General features: G+C 41.7%; 1 protein-coding gene across 1 annotated transcript; it reads right to left on the bottom strand.

The window, feature by feature from the left end:
- Positions 1-1,452: 1,452 nt before the first annotated feature.
- On the bottom strand, positions 1,453-26,682 carry LOC139656054 (sodium- and chloride-dependent GABA transporter 2-like). Its single transcript, XM_071533545.1, has 14 exons — positions 26,553-26,682; positions 22,008-22,142; positions 19,792-19,929; positions 19,223-19,334; positions 15,941-16,073; positions 14,383-14,517; positions 14,139-14,242; positions 13,383-13,507; positions 12,676-12,788; positions 4,152-4,289; positions 3,856-3,958; positions 3,240-3,340; positions 1,712-1,882; positions 1,453-1,581 (listed from the first exon to the last, which is right to left on the bottom strand). Exons 1-14 carry the CDS (start codon positions 26,680-26,682, stop codon positions 1,453-1,455), a joined length of 1,767 nt encoding a protein of 588 aa, XP_071389646.1.
- Between the last annotated feature and the right edge of the window lie 345 nt (positions 26,683-27,027).

Genomic DNA, 27,027 nt, shown 5'->3' with positions numbered 1-27,027 from the left:
ATTTTTTTTGTTTACTGAAATATTGTTACATGTTGATATAAAAGACAAAAAGAAAAAAGAAAATAAGATTATTTTTGATCTAAATAAAACAGTTGACGAGCAGTACTGAGGAACAACAACTAACTTCATTTTCCCCTGTTTTCCCCGTTAAAAACAGGTTCCCCATTATTATTATCTGTTGGGACCCCAACCCCTTGGGACCTGTAATAAATGCATCCATAAAATCAAATATTTGGTAAAGTATTTTATACATTTTTATGATTTCAAATGTTTTCAAATAATTCAAGCGTACTTCCAAATATTCAAATGAATCAAATATAAGTATATATAAATGTCCTTTTATTTAATATTACTCAAAAAGAACAACCTTGATAGATATGAAATATTTAAAATACATAGTGCAGTTCCCAGACCTCTGTTCAATTATACCAAACCTTCCAGAGTTGTCCAAATCACTACTATATCAGGAGGAGGAAGTACAGTAGAAAAACAGCAGAGTGGGCATTCACTCCCAGATCAACATACCAAGCGACAACACAGAACTGGAAGGGTCAAACCCACAGTGACCTGACAACTGATGTAACAACTACCCCTGTATTTGATCCAAGTATAAAAGGTATGTTTTCAACAAGATAGAGGAAAGATTAGGTGCAAGTAGAGGCGGAAGGCAGGGAAGAGTAGGATGAGAATTTAGAAGGGAGAGAAGTATGGGAGAGGGGGGATGTAAAGTGTCTCTTGAAGAGATGAGTTTTCACTTCAACCTGAAGTAGTAATTAACATGCAATTCATTTTGTGGTCTCCCAACCACAGAAATACGTCTAGGGCTGGGCAGTAGGTTATACCGAAAATGTACTGAAACCATCACTACAAATCCTACAAATTGACCTAATTTCCCACAATGGAAGGTTCGGTAAATGCATTCCTCCAGTGCAGTCCAGTGCGTTTTCCTTTCATTCAAAGCGGCTACCTGTAGAATGTGAAATTTGATGACTTTGGGGAGTCCCGTAGTGGTAGGGGCGAAAAGACGAGCCGCCATTTGTTCCCTCTTCTGCAGACGTCAGAAAAAAACCAACATGTATAGATAAGAGGTGATGTGAAACTGCTTGCCCAGTGTTCATATCACAATGTGCGTTTGCAACTGCAGTGGCTAATGCATACGTTAGCAAATATTTTAGCTACAACTAGATTACGCTAGCAAAGCAGTTTTGCATAATAGGTCTGGAGTTCATTAAAGAGTAACTACACCCCAAACCCAAATCTTTGGTGAAGCCTGACACCTAATGGTGAAAAGTAGATGTCACCACCTGTTGTACTCTATAGAGGGTGATTTCACCTGGCACAAAGGCCAAGTAAATGATCGTTTCATTTATTGTTATCGAGGTAAATGCGGCAATATATCCTGATATGGATTTCAGGTCATATCGCCCAGCCCTAAATACATCCCATACTGACTCATAACATGTCGGGACAATGGGCTGACAAAGGTTTCATCTCTGTTTCATTTGGAAGATGTTCTGTATGTTTCTGGTGGCATTTCCTATCAGTGGGGTCAGCGACAGGATGCAACAGGACAGACAGACGCTGTGAAGGACAGAAAAAAAGACAAACACCAAATGACAATCAGGTCAAATCACACAGATTTGGTTGTAACAGAATATTGCAAAAGTAAAGCAGACCGTCAAGCTCAGGCAGGGGCTAGTACTGCACCTACCTGACGGGGGCTACCCTCAGTGAGGCAGAACTTGCCGACCCCCCAGATGGGCACTACGACTATGGAGGAGAGAGCCATGGCCCAGCCCAGATGGTAGGCCCAGTCCGGGTACTTATGACCCCTGCTGGATGTCAGGGGCTGGTAGTCCAGAAAGGAGCAGATGAAGCAAACCTTGAAGGAAAGAGCAGAGGAAAAAACTAGAGGCCATGTGGACTAGCATACTTCACCTACTTGGTATGAAAAGGCTGATCAGATTTCTGAAGTCTCATTGAGCTTATGTCATACCCCAGTTGTGTGTCCCTGTGAAACGTCTGTCCTTGTCCTAACTGTAGCCTGTACACTGCCTGTATGATAAGATGTGAGATACTGCTGGTACCTACAGACATGATGATATGAAGTGTTTTGTTTCAAAATATCCTATGCACCATTTGAAAAAAATCTTGACATTGTCCTTAAATGCCTGATGGTTGTCCAGTAGCAAGATATTTTTCATGAAAATGATGTATATTGTTCTAGGATAAAATTCTTAATATGGTTTATTAAAGATCCAGTGCAGTGATTTCAACTCAGTCAGGAAAAGTTTGATGTTGATTTCTAACACAATGAGCATCATTTTTTTTCAGTTTCTGATGGTTAGATGGTACAAAGCTTGTATGACTGAGTGAGAGCTGAGCATTCCACTGCAGACTACTATTTCTATTTAAAGAGTAACTAAACCCCACCCAAATCTTGGGTAAAGCCTGACACCTAATGGTGAAAATTAGGCAACTGCACTGGCCATCTGCTATTGGCTGGTCTTTGTGCCTGTTGTACTCTATAGAGGGTGACATCACAAGATTTAGGTTTTGGGGTTTAGTTACTCTTTAAGTACACATACTGTCAACCAATCAGAGCATTCACTAAAACCTGGGGGTAGGTGACATCATTTACATCAGGAAGTAGATTGGAATTCTAAATCAGTTTCATTCTGTTGATAACAGAGTTTTTCAAAGGCCTTCAGAAATCCACAATGCTGACAGTTATAATAATGTGGGTAACTTTACATTAACAGGTCCTTTGTTAAATTATACCATGAAATTAATAAATGCAATTCTCATTGCACTGGACCTGTAAAGATTCTCCTTATTGGTCCTTAGGAGTTGGCAAACCAGAATGAAGAAGATTAAGGAGGCAAGAAAGGGACTGATAAAAAAAGTAAATCAATGGGAAAACAATAATAATAGTAATAATAATAATAATAGTAATAATAATAATAATAATTATGATAATAGTAATAATACCAAATCTCATACAAGCTGTTTCTTTTTCATTTCTTTAATTGTAGAACAGTAACAGGTAGTGCATCCACATCATAACAAATGAAGAGATTTGTTTGTTGAAATAGATATTCATCATCATGAAAGAGATATTCACCATCTGAAAATCATGACACCTACTCTTACTAAATGATTGATAGCACAAATGAAAACAAATGATCCATCCTGTCCATCCATCTACCCACCCAGCAGCTGCTTAGTGTGTAACTCACCAGGCAGATCAGAGGGGTGAAGTAACGCCAGCACAGTTTGAAAAGAACGAACGGCCTCTGGCCTGTCATCTCCTCAACAGCATCACACAGCCGGTCAGCCCCTGAATGATAAATACAGTCAGTTGGTAACAATTCAAAAGGATCTGGAAGAAACCCTAACATGGCGCTCAATGATTTCTACTGAACATTTACATTTCAGCTTCCTGTCATCTAATTACTTTGTAATTTGACAGTAACCAATAATCAAAGTGATGCAACCTTCCACTAACATTAGTGGAATGTTGTATTCTCACTGTAAGTTGGAGATTGCAGGATAGCTAATATTAAATCTACAAAGGCATATACAGAATGACAAATTTCAGTCACCTTCTGTAAATAATTGAATCTTATTTTTTGAACAAGAAAATTTGAGCTATCATTCATTGGCTTCTACTGAATTTTTAATGTGCAGATGGCTGGATTGGGTTACATCTTGACAAAACAGAACAATTGAAAATAGGCATTCAGTGGCAGCTAGCTCCATCTGAAACACATGCAAACATGTAGTGTATGGAAGTGTATACACCACAAACATAGGCATATACACACACACAAAGCAGGTAGTAATACCACAGACCAAAGGCCCAGCCGACAGCCACGCACTGGACCAGAGAGAGAAATAATAGACATGTTCCATTGGCACCATAGTAATCAACCAGCTGGAACTGATAGACTCCTCCCTGGAAAACACATGAGAGATAAAAAATATTAAGTTTCACTCTAAACATCAAGCTTGAAATGTATTACTCTATATTTTGTTAGCAAAGCTTTGAAAAGTATGGCGCTGTCACTGCTGAGGTTTGGGATTTGTTTTGCACTGGGGTGGGTGGACACCTAGCTGGATGGACGGCTGGTTAGTGGTTGATCCATTACCTCAGTTGCGAGAGAGATCTGAATGACGAAGCAGACGCAGCAGAAGACGAGGAGGAAGAGTTCTCTGCGCCAGGGTCTGCGCATCTGCACCGGGAACATGTCAACCACTGTGGAGGTTATGGTTTCCAGACCTGTAAACTGTGAGAGAGAGAGAGAGAGAGAGAGAGAGAGAGAGAGAGAGAGGAAGAGAAAATGAGTGGGGAGGAGACAGAGAAAGAGAGGAAGCAGATGGAATGGAATATGAATTAGTCCAATTTCCGGAGTATTTTACCTGTACTATGCTATATTTGATTTTCTCAATGACAACTCTATACTGGCTGCCTAATTATATATTTATACATATATATTGTCCATTTATAACATTTAAATTTTTCAGTTTTTTCCTATAATTCCTCAGTTCAAAACATACAGAACTTTAGGTTACTTGCGTAACTCCGGTTCTCTGAGTAGCATGAGTGAGATGTTTCACTATGGGATATGACCCCAGGCACATCTTCAGAAGCATTTATTACACTACGCCAGTGGATGGCAGTCATGACCAGTGTTGGAGAAAGTTACTTTTGAAACTAACTAGTTACTTTACTTCGTTACTTGCCCTAAATAGTCAATAGTTCCGTTACTAAGTGAAGAAAACATCAAGGTAGCTTTCAGTTACAAGGTTCCACAGTAAATACTCAGTGGGGCTTAATGGACCGACTGGATGCCTTTCTGCCATCACTGCATCACAACCGCAGGTGATTTTGACTTTATCAACACTGTGAAACATTGGCTCCGTGTTCCTCTCTATAAAAAAGCCTAATTTGAGAAAAATTACACTATCAACACAGAGTTATTGACGTTACAAGGCGCATCAACTGGTGAATATCAAAATTCAAACTAACTTCACCCCGGTGATCAACGGAGCCTGAACTGATCTGGTCTGGTCTCAAAATAAACACCAGACAGCGCTCACAAGCGCTTTCATTTCAAATCTTCAGGTTTGATAGTGAAAGCTAAACTTACAGTTAACAATGAAGTTTCTACCCTTCTCTATGATCAGTTCAAAGAAATGCGAATATCACCAAGTTCTGCAGTTTATTATTGTGTTCATTCTGAAAGCGACTCATAACCTACAAGCCTCCACCGCACCGCCAGCCTGCTGTACAGTCTGCTGTACAGTCTGCTGTACAGTCTGCTGTACAGTCTGCTTTTAATAACATCATGTAGCGCAATACCTTTATATTTTTTTACACTTTTTTAAAACGCACAGTATGTAATTTCTGCCGCTAGGGGTCTCTCAATCAAAACAATAACAAAATACGTAGTTTGATGACGTTGTGAAGTAGCGTGGGATCATGGGAGTTTTTTTACAGGGACAGCTTCAGAGACAGAACGCGCAGCAAACGGGACTGAATAATCGTGATCCGTCACAGGTGAGCAATAAAAACAATAGAATGAAAAAAACAACAGAGCGACTAGAGCGGCTAGCTAGCTAGTTGGCCGACTTCCTTCCTCACTCTCTGATGTATCATCTGGTGTTTCCCGTGTTTCCCCGGAAGTTAGGGGGTAAAGGGGATATGACGCCACTGACAGGCGACCAAATGAAACGCACAGTTACCTTGAATAAAATTACGGATTTCTCTGGGTTTGAACATTTTTGGAAACATTTGGGAAGTACACAACTCAAAAAATGTATAACATAGTTCTAGTCGTTTTTAGATATTTTAACTAACTAAACAGTTAACCATTTGAAAGAAAAATATAAGCAGCAAAATGTAACTTTGACAAAGTAACTAATAACTGATTACATACACTAAAAAAAAAAGTTACTCGTTACCACAAAAAAGTAATCAGATTACTTTTTACCAACACTGGTTGTGACGCGTGGATCAGGACCCTCCTATATATAGGGCTGACGCTGCGCCACTCATCATTCAAGAAAGCACACCTCTTCTTGCTTCACCCCATCCGCAAGAAGTAAGTGGCACAGTGGCGCAGTGGTAGTGCTGTTGCCTCACACTGGGGGTATGTTCTCCCCATGCCTTCGGTGCCTAGTGCCCAGGTGGGTTATCTCGTGAAAAGGGGCCTTTCTGTGTGGAGTTTGCATGTTCTCCCCATGCTCACTTGGGGGTATCCTCCATACGATAAGAACCCCCCACTAAAAAAACATGCATGAAGCTCGTCACCTGACCAGCAATGGCAAAGAAGCCCACCGCTCCACCGGAGGAGAACGAGCCAGGATAGGATAAAAGCGGAGAACAAATTTCACGGCGTGAAGCAAGCATGTGTGTGTGCGTGCCGCCGCCGAACACGTGTGACAAAATAAAGACGGGTTTCTCCATCCCTGTTTAAACATCTCACTCACGCTATTCAGAGAACCGGGGTTATGCAAGTAACCTTAAGTTCTCTTTCATAGCATTCGTGTTACAGAAAACAAGGAAACTCAGACTGGAGTTTAGTTTTCAAGCAGTATATTAATCAACAAGGTTCGGGGCGTTTAGGAGCTGAGGCAGGCGTGGGCCGGGCAGAGTGGCAGCAGAGGCAGAGTGTGCAGCGGCGATCCTGGTGAGGAAGCACAGGTGACGAGCAGGCTGCAGTCTGTGAGACGAGGATTAGAGACGGATGAGCAGGAAGCACACCGACTAAACTAGGACTTGAACAAAACTTGATTTGAACTTGGATAGACGTTTACAAATTCGGTCAACTAACCAACAGTCTAGCAGCTAGAGAACAGCACACTAGAATCTACGATCTGACAAAGACTGCAGGCACAGCAGGGAATGAGTAGGCTGCTTAATTGGAGAAACGGGTACAGCTGCCTCCCCATGTGCAGAATGCAGATCCGACCTACACACCCACCACACACAGACAGAGAGAGAGACAGAGAGAGAGAGAGCTGCCAGGCGGCTGCCATGACAATTTGTTTCAGTGCCTCACTATGGTATATAGAGACTCCCGTATTGCCAGACAAGCTTATCCTGAAGACTGACCATCAATAACCAGGTGTTGGATTACCCTGCCTGCTCTGCCTCGGACCCAACACTCAGAACAGCATGAGCAATAGTAGGGGCCGTGACATCCAACTTGTAAAACCTCGCAAACGTGAGAGGCAAGGACCAGCTAGCTATCGCACATATCTCCTGAATAGAGCCCCCTCTAAACAGAACCCAAGAGATAGCCAAACCTCTAGTGTAATGTGCGCATAACCAGCCGGGGCCTGGAGCCCTAACCGCGAGTAGGCCAGTGCAATGGCCCCCACAATCCAGTGAGAAAGCCTATGCTTTGTGACAGGCCTACGCTTGCAGGGTGCAGCCCAAGACACAAACAACTGGTCCCCTTTCCTGAATCCACCAGTTCTATCCAAATACGCGTGAGGCATGCACAACAGGTGTAACCGCCGTTGCTTCGGAGAGCTAAACGGTGGAGGTTGGAAAGCAACAAGCTGTGGGAGTGGGCACTGGGGCCAGCCCGAAAGAGGTCATCCAACACTGGAAATCTCTCATATGCAGCCTGCGGAGTCTCACTATGAGAAGAGCTGAAGCCATCAAGCCCAGCAGTCGCAGGCATACTGTGAAGGAGACCATCCTCCCCACGTCGACGTGGGACAACGTGGCTCTGAATGCGCTCACACACTCCACCACCGGGTATTCGTATGCCACGCCCTGCAATGCAAATCTGAGATATTTCCTGTATGGAGGATATATCGGGATATGAAAGTATGCATCCTTCACATTGACGGAAGTGAACTAGTTGCCTGGGCATACCAAACGCAGCAGAGAAGCATGTGCGAGCATACAAAACTTGTATTTTCTGAGATGCCTGTTTAGGGCGCGCAGGTCCAGAATAGGCCGAATCCCGCGCCCCCCCTTCTACCAGGAAGTACCTTGAGTAAAAGCCACTGTGGCTCAGCTCGAGTGACACCTTGCTTATCGGCCCTTTTTCCAACAGCAAGGAGATTTCCTCCTGTAGGATGCGGGCTGACTCCCCCTCTGTTCAGGAATAAACCACATTGAATGGAGGTGGGGTCGTAGCAAACTGAAGTCTGTAGCTGCCGGTTACTATCTTCAATATCCACTCTGACGCTGTGGAAGCGGCCCAGCTGTTTCCCCTTAAAGACAGGGGAGAGACAAGCTGAGGTCCGTGCAGTGGGGCAGATGAGCTTCGGCCCATTGGTGCGCTACTGTGCATGCGTAACCTGTCAGTGCTGGGACGCATGCGTAACCTGTCAGTGCTGGGACAGTGTTCCCAGGCCGTTTCACACCCGAGGAAGCAGAAGCTCTGTGGGCACCATAAGGGGGAAACGCAAGTTTTTCAATGGTGTTTTCTCCACCCTCGGCTGAAAACCTGGATTCGTCGGCGTATTTTTTTATTTCTTTTGGAAAAAAGATGTGTGTGTGAGACGTGGGGGGCAAGTGGCTTGCCGCTGGAGCAATGTCTCGTTTCCTCCTCTTGGCTGGAATGTGGCACCACACCTTGGGAGCCGCACATTGGGGTGGGGAAGAGGAGAACAAAGGGAGGGAAGCCAGGGAACAGGGAACATCTGTCTGGCCCTCCAGCAGCGGGGTAGACCGCTAAGACACCTTCTTCTTCCTCCTGGCCTGCTGTCTGGTAGACAGACCTGGCCAGCTAGCCTGCGCAGCAGTGGGGCAGAAGGCATTCTTGGTCCAGGGACTCTTCGATGCAGCAGGTACGGGGGACACCGGGACGGGGGTTGGAACCTTCAGGTGTTGGGATCCGGAACGACGAGGTCGGCCTGGCAGCCACCTGGGACTAGGTCTGTCCGGGAGCCAGCCATTGGGAGGCAGCACCTTCCACGGGGGAGACAGCTGTAACGCCTCATCCTCCTTCTTCGCCTCGCACCGCTTCTGCATAGAGGCCAGTACAGAACTGAAGATCCCTTTGGAAACCATGGGGACGACTAGGATGTCCTCCTTCTTAGACAGGTTGGTCAGGTTGAGTTAGGCTTTGTAGCCATGTCTTTGTAGAGATCTGCTTGGTGAGCTGCGAGCATCGACGTGACACCACCACCGCTGCTGCCTTATACGCCCTCTCAGTCAAGGTGGACTGGAACCGGTCTGCTTTTGAGGGCAGAGTCGGTGTCCTGGGCGAAGCACCTGACAACGTCCGGTGGAGGTGAGCTGCCACCAACGGCTCTGTTGGTGGGAGGCGGGCCATGGCATGTCTCTCCATCCTCTCAAAATCCAAGGAAGATGCCCCTGGTATGGGGTCTAGCTGGAAAACGAAAAGAGCCATGTAGAGGAGACCTCCTCCAGGAGCTCCAGGAAAGCCGGAAGGAGCTGCCTCGCAGCTCTCTTGGCCTGGGGTAATTTCTTCCCCTCGTAGCGGGATTGGGGGACCTCTGCTGCGACACTAGGCCACGGGATTTCGAGCTTCTCTGCGGCGTATTTGCACATGTCGGGCATGTCGACGCTGAGGGTGGAGACGGATGGTGGACCCTCCCGCACACCTGCCATCAATGTCCGCATGAGCTGGGGGAATCGACGGCTGCCCGGGCGTGTTCCAGCCCGAGGCAAGCCGAGCAGACCTGGTGTGTGTCTTTGCCCAAAATTGTATTCCCACATTTGCAGAGACGAGCACCGGTCTTCTCTTCCCTCGTGGTGTGGGGCAGCTGTCGCCATTTAGTGTAATAAATGCTTCTGAAGATACGTGTGGGGGCGTATCCCATAGTGAGACATTGAAACGAATGCTATGAAAGAGAACCAAGTGCAATATTCTCCAGATCTAAATGTATTTCTGTCTATTTATCTCTATTGCTGACTTCCATAGCTTCCGATCAGTGCAGTCAGTCAGGCTCTAACAGAAACCATGTGCATATTGTATTGAAAAGACCTATTTCCTTTCTATGTCTGTTTTATTCACTACTTATACTTTTTCATATGCTACTTTTACTTAATATACTATTTTTTATGTCCTACTTCTAAAAGTATTTCCTAAATTTCTATCTTTATTTTTTGTTATCTATTACTTTTATAATTTTGTGTTGTGTTATATTCAATGTGACTTGTGTGAGCAACACACCAGGTCGAATTCCTTGTATGTGCAAAGTACTTGGCCAATACAACTGATTCTGATCCCTACCGGCACTCACCCACCTACCCTCTCTTAAATCTAAACTACAGACTTGTAGCGATACCAGTGAGACCTTTGGAGAAAGCCCCAACCTCTCTGTTGCTTTCTCGAATCAACACAACATGGCCTATCACAACAAATGGCCATAAAGGTGTCTGGTTGATACAAACCACAACTTCAAAAGTGGTATCTGCCAGCAGGAGATGTCACCCTAAAAGCTTTTGGGGAATTAACGGCAGGATACTGCGAAGAGGTTTGCAACTTTCTCACACATTCCAGAGTTAATGACCTTTGTCTTCCAGCCATCGGAAGAAGAAGGACCCAGGGACTCAGGAGCCCCAATAAACAATACATCCACACATTCATACCTTCCACACCTATGAATATAGGGAATCATCCTCCTTTCTTCATTGGAGTACCAGATGGTTCTGATTGATCAAAAGGGACAGTCACCATTGGGTGAGAACGGGTATACATACCAATGTGTCAATACAAAGGAACAACAGACTGCTGTTGACACTTACCAGAGTCTCATCACTACCCCCTTTCTGGGACAGGACTGTCATAAATCTTTCCCCTCTCTACATTCTCCTCTGATCTTACTTTCAACCCTATACTTCTTAAGATGTTTTTAGTATAGGCTAAATGTGTCAACTATATATGTTGAAGCTGTTTAATTCATGGTGAATTGTATGCACCCACAATGTTAACTATTTTAGTTGAGGAAATAATTACAATTATATCACTCTCCCTTCCTTTTTGCATGGTACCACACTGCCACCGTGTGGTCATTTATAACTAGGACAGGTCAATATAATGTCGACCAAGCTTAATTGTATTAAATGGTTAAATTGTTTTTCACATTAGTCACACAGTTAGAAACACAAGTTACATATATGAGTTAACTTGGTAAAGACTGTATAGTTATAGATTAGACCAGAAAGGTTTATTTGAGGTCCTTATATTGATGTGCTAGCTATATGAATTCGAATGGAAGTTCCCAGGTTTTTATTATTTTGATCAATTGACAACAGTAATTGGTGGAGATGTAAAATACCTGCGTATTACTTTAGAAAGAAATCTTTATTAAGATCACTTTGTAATAGATCTCAAAATAAGATAGACTAGAGGAAGAATTCCTCTTACATCCAATTCCCCCCCCCCCCCCCCCCCCCTCTCCCTATTCGGGGTGGAACCTTCTCAAACAAAGAAATTAATTAGTAAACAAGGCGTAATAGAAAAAGAGCGCGAAGCGTGATTTGCATGGCAAACCACGCCTGAAAATTTAAAGATCTATAAAACTCTCTCTCTGGCCTTGTTCGCAGTTCAACGTTCGTTCAACATTCCGCTCTCACCAAGAAACCTGCTGAAACCAAGATCAACAATTTTAGCTGCAATTCGCCTTTAGTGAAACTTAGAGTTTGAGCCTGGAGTTAGAGACGTCTTCTCCAGATGAACTTTAGAATCGCTTGCAAGAAGTTTGAACCTCGCGTCTAATAGTCAAGAAGTTATCAATGCCCGGCCAAGCGAAGATAGCTTTCAAAGCTATTTAGGAACGAGATTATTTAGACTTTTACAACAGTTAGAAGAGCTAGAAACTTCAACTCCATCCAGCAGCCAACACTGGTGCAACATCGCCACAGTGTTCTACATCCACGGGCCTGACGACTACAGCTTTGAGCCGGTAGCGCTGCTTGCCCCGACGTGACGATAGTACCAGAGACCAGCTGTTCCATCCAGCGTCTGCCGTTGCCAGGTAACCGGCCACGCCGAGTCCGTCTCTCCGAGCTCAGCGGGACCAGACAACCCCAACCGGCAAGACCTCCCAACTGAACAAAGTAGGCTGTGACTATCCACGTCTTTACTGCTGAGAGTTGATGCAAAAGCTTAGATTCAAATTAAATAGATCAAGAAAGTTAGGCTTTATAGTTTAGTTGTCCCGTAGCTTTCCGCCTCGTTCCTCTGCTTAATTGATCCATACATATCTCCATTTACTGCTGCCAATTCTTATTCCCACATTTCATTATCATTTTCCTTTCATCCTTATTCTGTTTCATTACATTCCATGTCTATTTTAGTCTATAGTTTCCGTATTTCATTCTGGTGATCAATATCAGTGACTTTTGACTTATATTGCTTATTTCATTGAATATGGTTATACTTGGATCGTTAAATAAATATTCCCATCTATTGCAGAGAAGTTGTCATGTGTTTCCTTACCTGCAGAGAAAAGTAATCCCTGAACTGGAAAGACCTCATGATCTTTAGATTGATGACTGATTAGTATGAGTAAAGGTCCTTCATTTACGAAGGTGGTGCCCCTACGAGTGTAATTTGATCTCTTGATCAAAATATTTATATTGATATGCCTTTACCAAATTATAAGTTCGATATTTTCGACTCTACACGCTACAGACTAAATGAATGTGTGTGTACTTTGTCCAGGTGCGCTCACCAGTGTGTCGAGTCCCAGCAGAATGAGCATAAAGAAGAAGCAGGCGGCCCAGAACTGAGGCAGCGGCATCATGGCTGTAGCCTGAGGGAACGCAATGAACGCCAAACCTGGGCCTGAAGGGACAGAAGAGACAGGACACAGAGCATTTGTGTGTGTCTTGCCACCGAAATGTAGATCTACAAATACGCATTATACTAATTACTGTTGGTGTGTGTGTGTTTCAGGGGGTGCTACAGCAAATACGTCAGTTAGCAAGTATATCTCCTACTTTGTTTCAGTTACTGTTAAGACATTTTGTACCTCTGTGTGTTGCATTATGAAAAGAAAAAGTTCCTCACAAAGGCTGAGATTTTACAGAAATTGATTTCCTTTTTTTTCTCCCACATAATGGAAATTTTGGTAATGCTTTAGATTAGGGAACACATTAACTTTTGATATATCACTTATTAACATGCATTTTAGTAGTTTATTGGTTCATTGGTCATTACAAACCACTTATTAGCACGTTATTCTGCAGTATTGTATTCTACAAGTATACCCCATTAACAATGGGTTTTCCCACAGTAGCCTTCTAATTAGTGCTTATAGCAGTCAGTAAGGGAGTTGTTGCTATTGAGGGAAAATACATAGTTAAAAGTTAATACGTGTTCCCTAATCTAAAGTGTTGCAGAAATTTGTGTAATGCAGTTTAGTGCTGCAGATAGTACCTGACTCGGTCACCATGTCGATGGGAACTCCCTGTTTGTGAGCCATAAAGCCCAGAGCAGAGAAGACCGCAAAGCCGGCCACGAAACTGGTGCCACTGTTCAGCACACACAGCCACAGACTGTCCCTGCATGCACAAACACACAGCTCTCAACGTCAAGTGGAACAAATCTCATCACTTTCAATCTAAGTCAATTACACAAACACAAGATCTTTTGTCAAGACTTTAGAAACCTTTTCAAGCCACCAAAGTACAAGTCTAAGATAAGTCCCAAGTCACCAGAACCCAAGTCATGTCAAGTCTCAAGTCTTCTCTTCATGCTTCAAGTCAGTTCTCAAGCAATTGCAGGTCTGACTCGAGTTCCTGCCTCTGCTAAAAATCCCGTATTTGGTATTTCTTTAGATCTGCATTAAATGCTCCATTCTCTCAAAATGAAGTATACTCCCAGTATACTCCCATTTTGTGTAATTTGAGCTAAACTAAGCATCCCTACAGTCAAATATTTGTTCAACATTTTGATCAATATTCATTCAAACTTGACATTCATTTAGGTTGGGATATGAACAATATTCACCATTCAAAATTTGACCATACAAAAGAATGTTTTGCTAGTGGCTTGTAGGTTTTAATGAACGATGCTAGCACATAATTTTTAGGATAGATGAAAACCAAATGCTTTAACTTCTTTCCATAATAATAAACTCCAAAAAAAACTAATTCAAAATGTACGCCATGAGTTATTGGTGCTATTGCTTACTTGGAACAGTTGTTTTTGACTTTGTTATAGCTGCCCAGTGTGATCAGGCTCCCTGATGCCACACCATAGGAGAAGAAGACCTGAGAACATGCTGCCATCCACACCTGGAGAACGACACAAGAAAACTCTACACATTTCATACTTTGGGATTGGTCTCATTTTTCACCTGATATTCTGTTGTTTTCACAAATGCTATATTACAAACAAACACATGGAGGTCATGTAGTTTCTCCAGCTTCCTCACCTGGAGGTCAGCCAGGCGTGAAGGATCTGGATACAGGTAGAAGACCAGGCCCTGCCAGGCTCCTGGGAGCGTCAAGCCCCTGACCAGCAGGATGGCCAGCATCACATAGGGGAACACAGCTGTGAAATACACCACCTACACACACAGGGACATGGACATGACACACAAGCAACTCTTTGTGTCAGTGTAGATGGGAAATGATACTTGCACATTGTGTACATAGTATTAGAATTGCTGAATGTGTATATGTTGACAGATTTGTATAGTCTACTGTCTGTAGTATGTTCAGCACTCTCCACTTGCAGAGTGGAGAGTGCCGTGTGAGTGAGATACTCCAATTTGGAGAGTTCTGGTCCTTATTTTCAGCTGTTCATTAATTAGCGATTCTTGGCCAAAACAGACAGTTTGGAGATGGACCTTTAGTTATTCAAAACTGTAGGGTCACCACTTTTTAACAATAGGACGATATGGGCTGATTTCCATATTTGGTGAGTTTAATTTCTAATAAGAGTGAGATTAGAAAAATAACACAATGGTTCAGCAGCCAGTTTTAAAAAACATTGGTCCAGGTGATCAGGGCCTGCTGATTTTCTAGGATCCAGTTGCTCCTTTTACAACGTGTTCCCTTGAATCCTCACACCCATGGGCGCCTAACTTTGTGTAAATGTGGGGGGGCAAAATCTTAACGGGGCGGGTCTGGCGGGGGACCTCCCCCAGAATTTTTTTTTTTTTTAATACACTTTTACAATTTTTCTGCAATTTTACAATTTTACATATATTTTTATATTCAGTATTCAGTTTGTATACTGTGATGCTTGATTCCCAATGCTACATTAAAGAACCCAATTAATTAAAGAGATGCTATAAACACAGGAGACCTGTCTGCAAAGGCTTAATTTATTTTTTTTGGAAACTAACATAATTCATAGGCTATACTGCACAAAATAACAAATAAGCCAGTTACATGAAAACATTATTAATTTACTTTTAATATCATAGTTCTTTTCTATTCTCTAACACTATCCTTTTGCTTTGGCATCCTACATGTTGCTGCTGCTGTGCTGACACTGCTAACAGGAGGCTATTATCTTCAGTAATCTGTTGAAATAGCTTGCCAAATGTTAAACACAGTTTCAGAGAGAAAGACAGAGACCTTCGGCACACAGAACACGACATGGAACCTTAGCCAACCTAAACCTATCTACTCTCAAAAAAACAGTTGTTAGCTAGCTAGATAAATGTAGGTCACATAACTTTTTGTCTTTCACCTCTGGTCGTTACACAGTTAAGGTCTTCAGTGAAAAACACCTGTGCTGTTTTTTTTTACTTTTCTTTGCCCACAAATTGTGCAATGTTAGCTGTCATTTCATGGTTCAAACAATTATGCTCCTGCTACTCGATTCCCGATCGCATCGTCTGTGGTCAACGTAGTGAAGACTATTTTTAGCGCAGGTTGAACTATACCACTTGGACTTTTAAAAGGGGTGAAAAGTGGAGGGGCATCTGCCTAACTTGCCTAATGGTGTAGGCGCCAGTGCTCACACCCATGTTTACAGACCTTTCCAGTGGTGTGGACTCCTTTCCAGATACAGAAGTAGCAGGCCACCCAACAGGCCAGGAGACACAACACCAGCTCCCACCTCACCTCGCCTACCTCCTCTATACCTCCAGACATGGACAACACCCGTCTCCTGTAAGGGGAAACACACACAGACAATGTCACTACAGTAATAACCAAAGAAAAGAACAGTGAACACGTGCATTTGTATTTGTTTGTTTGGTTTGACTCTGTACTCTGTCTTGACTTTGTCTCCCTTATGTTTTCCTCAACTAACTTCTGTCACAATCACGCCTACTTGAGTGACACATATACTTGAGTGACAACATTGATTCTGACTGGTTGTCTTCTTATCTTGTGTGGTGCCCTGGCCCAACCAGTATAGGTCTAATTGGCTCCCTTAGTCAATGGACAGTCCTTAAATTCTCATGAGGTTGCGCAATCAGCACCTTCACGTGTGGAGTGAGAAACTGGGGAGGTCTTATTAGCACAATAGTCGGGGACAGAGAAGCTTACCTTTGGGCTGGCATTTTATGGCGTGCATTTCCTCCATACATACCTTGTACCTGGTAATGCCCTGATGGTTTTATACTATCGGAGAGAATCGGAGGGAATCGGAGAGATTGACCCGGTTGGCACAAGCGTGGCATTCAGCGACCTAGACTTGCAGATGAATAGGAGAGTGCGGGGCTATCAGCCACTGTTTCCTATAGGGTTTCTTTGTAAAAGTGTACACCGCTTACCTTTTGTTATTATTCGCTGTTGGGCATTCGGCCAGTATTGACAAGTGTGCCATACAGGGCTACCGCTGTATTGAGCAGTGCCGTTTTTGGCGCTGTGTTTGTATTAATACCCTGATCAGTGTTTTCCTCATTACAGACTCGCAGCTGGGCCGGCGCATCCTGGCCCTGGGTGGGTTGTCGGGTGGTGTTCCGCCTATGTCACAGCTGTTGCTGTGCAGGGCCGGTGGAGAAAGGGAGATTCATTTCCCACCCCAGGTGTTATAGTGATCTAAGTGTGCTCATGGTTTGATTTGTAGTGATAAAGGAACTGCATGTTTCCCATTTTTATAGTGGTTTGTCTTGCATGCTGGCTTGCTGTGCTGTCATCTCTATCTTTCCCTCACTTTCCTTCACTCTTACCAGGTGCTTCTGCTGGCGCTGCGGCGGAGTGTGGAAGCGCGCTCAGGCACTCCGAGGATCTCAGGGCAGAGACAGTACCGGGTGGCTGGCCAAACAGGAATGACGTGTTTTTTGTTTAACAATTAAATTGTAATTAAATTTTTGTATTAAAACCTACCTTATTCCTGCCGGGTCTCTGGGACCGGCCTAGAAGAGTGAAAGTAGCTAACTGACTGACTGACTGACTGACTGACTGACTGACTGACTACCCATTGTTGAAAGTCACGTGAGAAGTGGTGTCTAGACATACACAGTTATGGTGGTATACGTGATATCGCATTGTTTCCAAAGGGTCGTCATTTCACGCGAGGGATGGCCGTGCCTATCTTAACTAAGACTTAACTACAGACCAACAAATAAACACTTCCTTGCTGCACTTGATTGGACAAACGCTGTCACTCGTTGGGCCGTCTGCCCCCGGATTTCAAACTGGAAAAACATGGTGGCTCATTTGGAAACGTTCTCTTATACTACGAAAATAGATAGACTGAAATGTGTTTCTGAAAACATTTGAGGCGAGAAATAAGCCGTGAAGTTGCTGAATCTGTCTTCATTTTACATCGACAATGGCTAGTTTAAAAGTTTGTACATGAGTTTTGGGAGTTTCCAGAGGCGGGGAATCGCGCTGGACACCCCTGATTTGCATAAAGCAGCCTAGACCTCAACAATATGCAAATGTGGAGCGGCCAACGCCACGGCGCCATCTCTCGAAACGCACCGCCACGCTACCAGAATGCATTGCTAGATTCCAACACCTAGTAACAAATCTTACTAACTCCATTTAGTATTTACTTGATTTAACACTATGTGGGAGATTTTTAACTCACATGAAGGCCCATGAAGGCCTGCAAATGTATAATCAGTATAATATTCAGCACACAGAGGTAGAAATGAATAAAGCACATAATGTCCTGATTTAGTGAAGATTGTGTAGCAAGAATAAGTTTTATTTTTAATGACATGGCAAATACAGTCATTTTTTAATCAGTGTCCAAGGTTAGGATGATACCATTGTTTCTGGAGGAAAGGAGAAGACTGCAATTGAATACAATTATGTCTGGGAATGCAGGAAAGATACTTTTGTCAGAAAGAGGTATCGGTGTTAAGGCCCCCGAAATGGGCGTAGTAAGGTATATAAAAAATGGTTTTATATATTTAGATTCAGTTGCTTCCATGGAACCAGCTCGGGTTGTCTGAATTTGATTTGTCAGTAAACTCTATCATATTGAACTCTATTGCATTTGTTTGAATTATTTTATAATGAGATTGAAGACGTGTGGTTGAAGACCTGACGACATCTGGCCCACCTGAAGGTTTTTCTCCCGCAACTAATAATAAATATACCTACGAGCTGATGCACACAATGCATTTACTTGAATACAGTCCTAATCACCTGAATACCTCGCCAACACTATGCAGTTGTCCAGATATGCCAGTTCCACATGAGATTTTCATTGATTTCTCAATGCCACAAGCAATAGCTTGCAGAGGAGAAATATGGGAAATCAGAGGGGCTATGATGAAATGAATTAATCTTAAAAAGTGTGATACAACTGCAAGTTCATACCATGTGGATGAAAACACTCTAAAATTAAATCTTCCAATAGTAGATTACAGTCACTTTAAAGAGAAAGAACCAAGTCTTGCTTTTTATTGTATAAAAGTAGAGTCATAATTTAACAGGGTCAGGACACCTTTGGAAAGCTCTCTCTCTCTATGCAATTGCTCATTCTGTATATGAACGGTTAATTGCAACTCAATCATCATCGATATGCCAAATAACATCAACCAGAAAGATGATAAAACACCACGCTGTGAATAATAATTCATTTTTCCCCACTCTGTGGTATTTATCATCCATTTTAGTCTATGTTATTTGGCATTTATCAAATATGCATTGAGCAGAAATTTCTCATGCAAGCATGATTATATACAGTAGCTTCCTTTTGCAACCAGATTACAATACTGAGTTACCGTATTCCAGTGGATTATATTACTGACAATTCAGTGTCGTGTGTTGTATTATTTGTAACCTTACCACCTTACTACCAGGGCTTTGATGAAGTGTCTGGTGGAGCTTTATGTCTCAACATTTACTTACTCCCAGAACTCAGAGACTGAAGACCTGGTCACAGTTTCAGAAGTCCAGTTTACTGTCAGGTTGCCATTGTGTTCTGCAGTCCAGTTTGGAGAGGTGAGCTCCACACATCTGTCTGTTGATATGAACCCAGAGTTTTGCTGTTGGTTATACGATGCTTAGATGTTGATTTTTAACACCACTTTCATAAGTAACACTCTCTTTCAGGTCAGGATGGCCATTCATTTAAAATGGAAACCAAATGCAGAGACTACTTTTCAGGTTGGACTGGTTAAAAGCATTGGTCCGCTTGTTATTCACGCCGGGGTGCACGGGCCTGACACAGGTGGTTTAGGCAGAGTTTGCCACTAAAATCAAGTGCAAAACGCACCCGGCGGGTGTTGCTTGTATATTTTACAACAGCAATCCTTATTTCAGCAGCTATGCTAAAAAAAAACCAATTGTCTTATTGCTTTCCTTGTGTATTTGAGAGGAAACTGGTCATGACTCTGTATACTCCTAAAAGGATATAACTCCCTTCAGTCACCCATCCATCCACCCATCCATCCATCCCTCCCTCCCTCCATGCTGACCTGTATTCCAGGTATTATTGCAGCTGGCCCAGGGGAGCTGGGCTCTGAAGGAGAAGACGAGGTAGAAGAGGGACCAGGCCAGGATAATACTATACAGTCTTGAAAATAGCTGGATCACAATGATAGCATAGCCAATCCCTGGAGGAAAAAAAACACATGTAAAGTAATTGAGTTGAATTCTAAAACAAGCTATCAACCATTGAAAAACACCTACTATGACAACGTGATTACCGGTATAACGAGGAAAACTCACCCCTGTACATTACTGAGCGGCTAATATAACCACATGGTATAAAACATAGCTGATGAAATCACGGCGAAATAGCACCAACAATATATATATATATTTTTTTCAATGCTCTTGTAACAAACTTGTTGGTTCAGATTGTATTGGATCTGTGTAATATTGAGTAGTTTGCCTTTCCATACCCTAACCCTAGCTCACCTGGAAAAACTGTGTGGGTATTGTAGTTTTATTGTTGTTTCTCCCATAGTGGACGTTATAAACATGGAATTGACATTGTTACTGGGGTATTTCAGGGTGGGAAAAAACTAATCTTTTGTCAGATTTCAGCCATCTTAACGGGAAGCAGGCGAATTTCAGAAAGGACTGCATTTCAACCATACCCAGTCCCATACCCATCAGTAACCCCACTCTCATGTACTCAGTCGATAGGCTGGTAAAGTGATGAATATTGCAATAATTAGGCTGTGCTGTAACTCCGAGAGTGCATAATATGGCAAAAGTTGGTAGCCTATACCTTTATTCAGAGCTGTTGTGGCGGTTTATATGAATTGTTCGGTTGTTTAGAATGTTGCTTTGACTAATACGATTGCCCGATTAACATCTATAAACACGGTTATTTTCGAAAAAATGAACATGGAAGAAGTAGAATTGTGAAACAGAATTATGTTCCATTTCAGCCTGAACTGACCAGAGAGATCGGGTGCCAGACGGGACAGGCTAACATGGAGCCCAACAGGAGAAGCAAAGGTGAGTCATAATATCAGCGGTCATGTTTTATTTTGTATAGGACTGTGCCGTATCAATTATTAATGTAAACTTACAATAAGAGTTCATGTAGGCCTATAATCAAGTGTGAAATGCAGTTCTGAATGCTACTGAGGATAAAGTTTCCTGTTGTTTGCGTCCAATATAAGTTCATTCCATAGCCATATTTACACTGAATTACAGAGTCCATCTACATCAACAGTTAGTGCAATAAATATTACATTACAAAGCCACACTTATCCTTAAGTACTACTTCAGTACTACTCCTTCAGTACACAAGTAAATGATTGCAGTAACCAGACAATTGTCTTGTATCAGTACTGAACACTAAACACCATTTCAACATGGGGAACAATGGCCCACCATCTACATTGAAGAAAATTAAAGAATAAAGATTCCTGGCAGGGTAGTTTTGAAATTGAGGAAACCACTTCAGAATACTCAGTTGAAAAATTTTCATGTGTTTGTTTTTAATCAGGAAAATACAGTTATCTATTTCTGTAAAGACTACCTCATTGACCAGTCTTTGTATCTTGAAATTTGTTTATCTGTTTCCCACCAGAGGTTCTGCTGAGGGCTGATCATCTGCTAGAGGTTGCCATCTTTCTACTCAGGCCTGTGTAACATTTCTCATGTGCAGGTGGACTGTTGTCCACCTGCACAGGCTACCAATCAAGTTCCACATCACTGTGAAGATCCTCCTCTTCAACCTTCAAGTCCCTCCATTGCCAAGCACCTAATTACCTTTCGAACCTCCTCTACAGTTACACTTCATCCCCCAATGTCATATTCTGAAAATTAAACAATTTCATACTCCTCTCCAAATGCTAACTTGGCCAGTTTCACCTAAAATTCTCACCACAATCGTTGATCACTCTTTGTTGTTTATATTGGAAGGGCTGCCTTAGACAGCAACTGAAAGTAGTTCCTATGAAAAGGATTAGAATAAGGTGCTAAGTAAGTTTTATTCTTCTACATGTAATAAAAAGCTTGTTTCAAAATGTAGAAAGTAGAAAGTAAAATGTATGTCTATGAAATCCCTCTAGCTACAAGTCGCTACAAAAACACAGGAATGTCATAAGTGGCTTAACATTCACCATAGCTGGAATTATCCTTTATGTTTTGCAAGTGCAGTAATAAGACTTCTATGGCTCTTTGTTTGAAGGCTGCTTTAGCTCTATACCACAGTGAATCATGTGGTTACCCTGTGCCAGGGGGCAGAGCTTCCTCCAGCAGGTGATGGTTCCCTCCTGGGTGAACTGACCGACCGCAGTCTCCAGCAGGAACAGTGGAGCGCCACACAGCACAGCAAAGAAACAGTAGGGCACCAGGAACACACCTGCAAACAAACAAATACACCTATGAGACCTGGGAGGAATCTTAAGAAAAGTCATTATGAGGAGAATCTGACAGATGAAAAGTTTAATTTTGTTTTGTTAAATGTACAGTATCATCTTTTAAAACATGGGGGGAAATTTTAAGCATTTTAATTACTGCAATTACTGTGCTATTTTTATGGCTTTACCAAGCGATGTGATGTAGAGGCTCTGGTCTCTCATGGGTTTATGCTAATTGTACCAATCTTTCAAAATTAATGTGGTAAAGACTTGATGTTAAAATGCTACACACTACAAGTCTTGAGGCACAAGTCTCAAGTCAAATCCATGTCATTAATGTCAAGTCTCAAGTCTAAATGTAGAACACCAAGTCAAGTCAGAACAAATCCAGTCCAGTATCAATTAATATCTTCGAGAAAACCTTTCAATGCAATATGGTTTTAACAGGATAAAAACTTGGTAAGAGCATCATGAGTTTGATTTCTATAGTCAGTTTCAACTTCAATAAATTCAATCATTCCATACAAATTCAGAAAACAGAATTTAAATGCAGTCGTCTGCTGGAACAAATCTCATCACTTTCAATCTAAATCATTTACACAAACACAAGATCTCAAGTCAAGACTTTAGAAACCTTTTCAAGAACACAAGTCAAGTATCAAGTCATCTTCTTCATGCATCATTCAAGTCTCAAGCAGTTCTTATTTTGACTTCTGTGTATTCTTGCATGCATAACGCCCTCTGTGTGAAAAATAGAATAGGAAAAATCCACCATTAGATACCACGCTTGACTCCAAAAAACATTGCGCAGCCATTTTTATTGATCTAGCAAAGTCTATTGACACAGTAGCCCACTTGATTCTCAGAGACAGACTTAGTAACATTGGTGTCAACTACCATTCCCTCGCCTGATTCTCCTGCTATTTGTCTGGTAGAACCCAGTGCGTTAAATCAGAACACCACCTGTCACACCCCTTGCCTGTCACTAAAGGTGTACCTCAAGGCTCCATCCTTGGCCCCACTCTGTTCACCTTATACATAAATAACATTGTCAGTGTAGTAGGAAATTCAAAGATTCATTTGTATGCAGATGATACAGTTTTATATTCAGTTGGCCCTTCCCCTGATGCTGTTTTGTGCTCTCTTCAACACAGCTTCAATAGTATACAGGTGGCTTTCTCTAGTCTTAACCTTGTTTTGAACACATCTAAAACAAAAGTTATGTGGTTTGGTAGGAAGCCTGTTATCCCACCTGGAACATCAACTAATGGTTCAGTTCTGGACACAGTCACCTCTTATAAATACATCGGTATATGGTTAGATAATACACTTTATTTTATAATACTATATAAGCAAGGTCAGACAAAGGGCCTAGTGTCAGAACTTTACTCTTTACTTACAACAGTTACTTTTAGATCTCTGTATATCCAGCAGGTGTGGTCTTGGGATCTGGGGATACCTTTGGATGATAGTAGCTGGACTAGGATATGGGAACCCATTGTTGTTTCTTCTATAAACCCCAACCATCAATCATCAAATACACTTCAATTTCATTCACAGAACCTATCTTGCACCCAGAAAATGTTACCTCATGAAACTTATTCATTCCCCAATTTGTGACCTCTGCTCAGACAGTCAGACTGGCTCATTTATATATTTTGGGACTGCAGAGATGTAGCCCATTTTTTGGAGTTTCTTTTACCTTATCAAAGATTCACATTCCTTGTCTTCCTATTATTTTGCTTCTTAATGATATGTCAACCTTAGATCTGACACATTTACAGAGACACATAACATTAGCTGGCCTAACAGCTGCCAAGAAGATGTTAGCTGTCCTTGGCAGCCACCTCATACACTTACATATTCACATTGGATTAATAATTACCTTGATGTGATAAATATGGAGCTCTGTAGCCAAAATGCATGATGCCAGTGGAAAAACCATCTCAGCTTGAACAGAAACCTCCAAGCCACAATTGAAGCATTATACAAGCTCCCTTTGAATGTTCCCATTTGATTATAAAATAATACTGGACAACAATCTAATGTATGTATGTGTATGTGTGTATGTATCTGCACTGTATGTATATATATGTTTGTGTCTATGTATGTATGGATGTATATATACTGTATATTCTTGTGTCTTTTTTATTGGGTTGGATTTACTTTATTTTGTAGCTATGGGAAAATATTTCATAATCATTTCCTTTTGCCATTTCCTTTTGAGAATAGAGATCTGTGTTGGGATTGGTCGCCATGAGGGGGAGGGAAGATGAGGGAGGGTTAGGGAGATGAGACGGGATGAGTTTGGGGGGAAAAGTACACATATTGTGAGCATATATGTTTTTGTTTCTATAATGATGTGTACCAACTTTTCCTTTAAATAAAAAAAAAGTTGATCACGAAAAAAACCAAACATCAACTCTGCGTTGATTTGCTAAGCACTCATGCAATAAACACATCTGCACAGTTCTCAAGCAAGTGTGACTCTACTGCCTTAATGCCCGGACTTCAGTTGTCACCATAGCAATTAACTCTTTTTTTTTTTTGGAATATTTTATTTTGAGCTTTTTACAATATACAAACACACAGAAAGAAAAACAATAATTGCAAGAACAAAACACAAACACCTCCCCACACCAACACAAACACACACAAAAAAAGGAGCCAGATTACAAATCAAGTGTATAACATGGATGACATCCTTGCTTGCTAGAATAGTCCTTGTCAACAATGTCTGTAGCTGCCAGAACTAAATGTCCACCAGATCCAAAATTGTCCTGAGGTCAGTGGAAATCATACATAACTATGGTCAGAAGATGACCGGTGAATATGCAATGGAAAAATAAATGCAAAGTAGATTAGATCAAGATAAACAAATTATAATGTACAATGGGGCATACTCATCAGGGCACATACAGACCAACACATACACAAGACCCATACATCAAACACCCCGTCCCCTAATATGATCAATGAAGGGTCCCCAGATCTTCAAAAACCTTGAGTGAGAATTAGATGTGGTGTACCTTATCTCCTCTAAATATAAACAGGAAACCATGTCATTAAGCCAATTCTTGAAGCGAGGAGGGGAGGTTGATTTCCACTCTCTCAAAATAACCCTTTTAGCTATAACCATGCCAAACATGAGAGCCTGTTGAGTCTCATATGGTAGCTCAAAGGCACTCTCAGAGCATCCCATAATGGCAAAAACACAGTCGGGGTTGATCTGCTTACCAGTTATTACACTAAACCATTGAAATACTTCCTCCCAAAATTTCAGCAATTTGGGGCACGACCAAAACAGATGAGTTAATGTCCCATGTCCCGATTTACACTTGTCACATGTGGCTGGAATAGAAGGGTAGATCTTATTCAGCTTGGTCTTCGAAAAGTGTATGCGATACACAACCTTGAACTGTATGAGCTGAAGCCTAGCATTAACAGAGCAACCTTTGATTCTATCTAACCCTTCTTCCCAAAGCTCAGCAGATATCTCAGAACCGATTTCCATACTCCATACCTCCTTGAGATGGTTAGAGGGGGTGGTCACTGTGAAAAGATCGACAAACTGTGACACTAAGTGTTTGGAGGTAGGTCTAAAGGGAATTTGAGAAAATGGCCAATGAAGATTTCTTGCTTCAAAACCTCTTATTGACAAGGTAATGATATTCATTTAAAGGAGTTTTTATTAAATTTGGTTCAGAAATATTTTGTCTTTTTGTTTTATTTTATAATAGCAATGTTTATTAATCCATACATGTACACATACATACATCCGTCAATAAATTGAATATGGAAAATAATACCGAGCAGATTTAATTTATAATTTTACAACTAAATCAGCACCAAATAACTACTTACATACTTTCTTATTTGGAGCTTGTAGGGATCTTATAGAAGCAAAACATGCAAAAATATCAGAAATGACAGGTGGAACTGAAATCTTCGCTTTTGCCTTAAAATAATATCTGTTCCAACACTTCTACAAATGCATTTTGTTATTTTGCATCTCAGCATAAGTTAAATACACACATCCATGCATTGTGTAGACCTGTACATCTTTAACACATGTTGAGCTGGAAAGTGGGATCAGTTAAATTAGTTCAGCTAATTTCCTCAACTATATGGTACAACTCACAATGGTACAATAATTTCAACTACACTGAATCATCAAAATATTATGGACATCTTGCTGAGTCGCAGCCACTTTTGCACAATCTACATCTCAACTGTCTCAAAGCTTCAAAATCCTTCTCTAACCCGTCTGCTTCTCTTTATCTACATCTCCCCCTTTGTGATAAGGGAAATCAATAAGGGATAATGGCTTTTACCTGGATTCACCTCATCAGTGTACTTCATGAAAAGTGTCCCTAATATTTTGTACATTCAGTGAATATGGTACAACTCACCTCCACCGTTCTTATAGCAGAGATAGGGGAATCTCCACACGTTCCCGAGGCCCACCACGTTCCCCGCCATTGCCAGAATATATTCCCGTTTTTTCGCCCACTGGTCCCTCTTTTCCACTTTTCTCTCCATGTTGCAGAAAAATATTCTGTTGTAGATTTGGCTCAAGGAAATCACTCAGGGTTATCAATTAACAAGTTGTGTTCCAATTCTCTTGTAGTTGAGTAACTTTATACGTGCACGGAGAGAACAAAGATACAAGCTGGTGGCCGGTTCTTTGCTCTCTGAATAGAGAAGCAGAAGAAATGATATTAGTATGATTTTCATGTGATTTATTCAATTTTATCTTATGATGGGTTTATCCATTAAGATTTACCATAACTAGGCAGGTACTAGTTTAGCATTCAAGGTAAATCCTGGTTAAGCAATAGTAATGCTGACTGTACTGTATTCATAGTTTATTGCTATAAGGTACAG

The sequence above is a fragment of the Centroberyx affinis genome, unplaced genomic scaffold, assembly GCF_046629955.1.
Source record: "Centroberyx affinis isolate AG114_WGS23_722 - 3 ecotype Tasmania unplaced genomic scaffold, CSIRO-AGI_Caff_v1 ptg002376l_1, whole genome shotgun sequence".
Lineage (NCBI taxonomy): Eukaryota > Metazoa > Chordata > Actinopteri > Beryciformes > Berycidae > Centroberyx > Centroberyx affinis.
The sequence above is the reverse complement of the archived record's forward strand: the minus strand, read 5'-3'. Positions and strand labels throughout refer to the sequence as shown.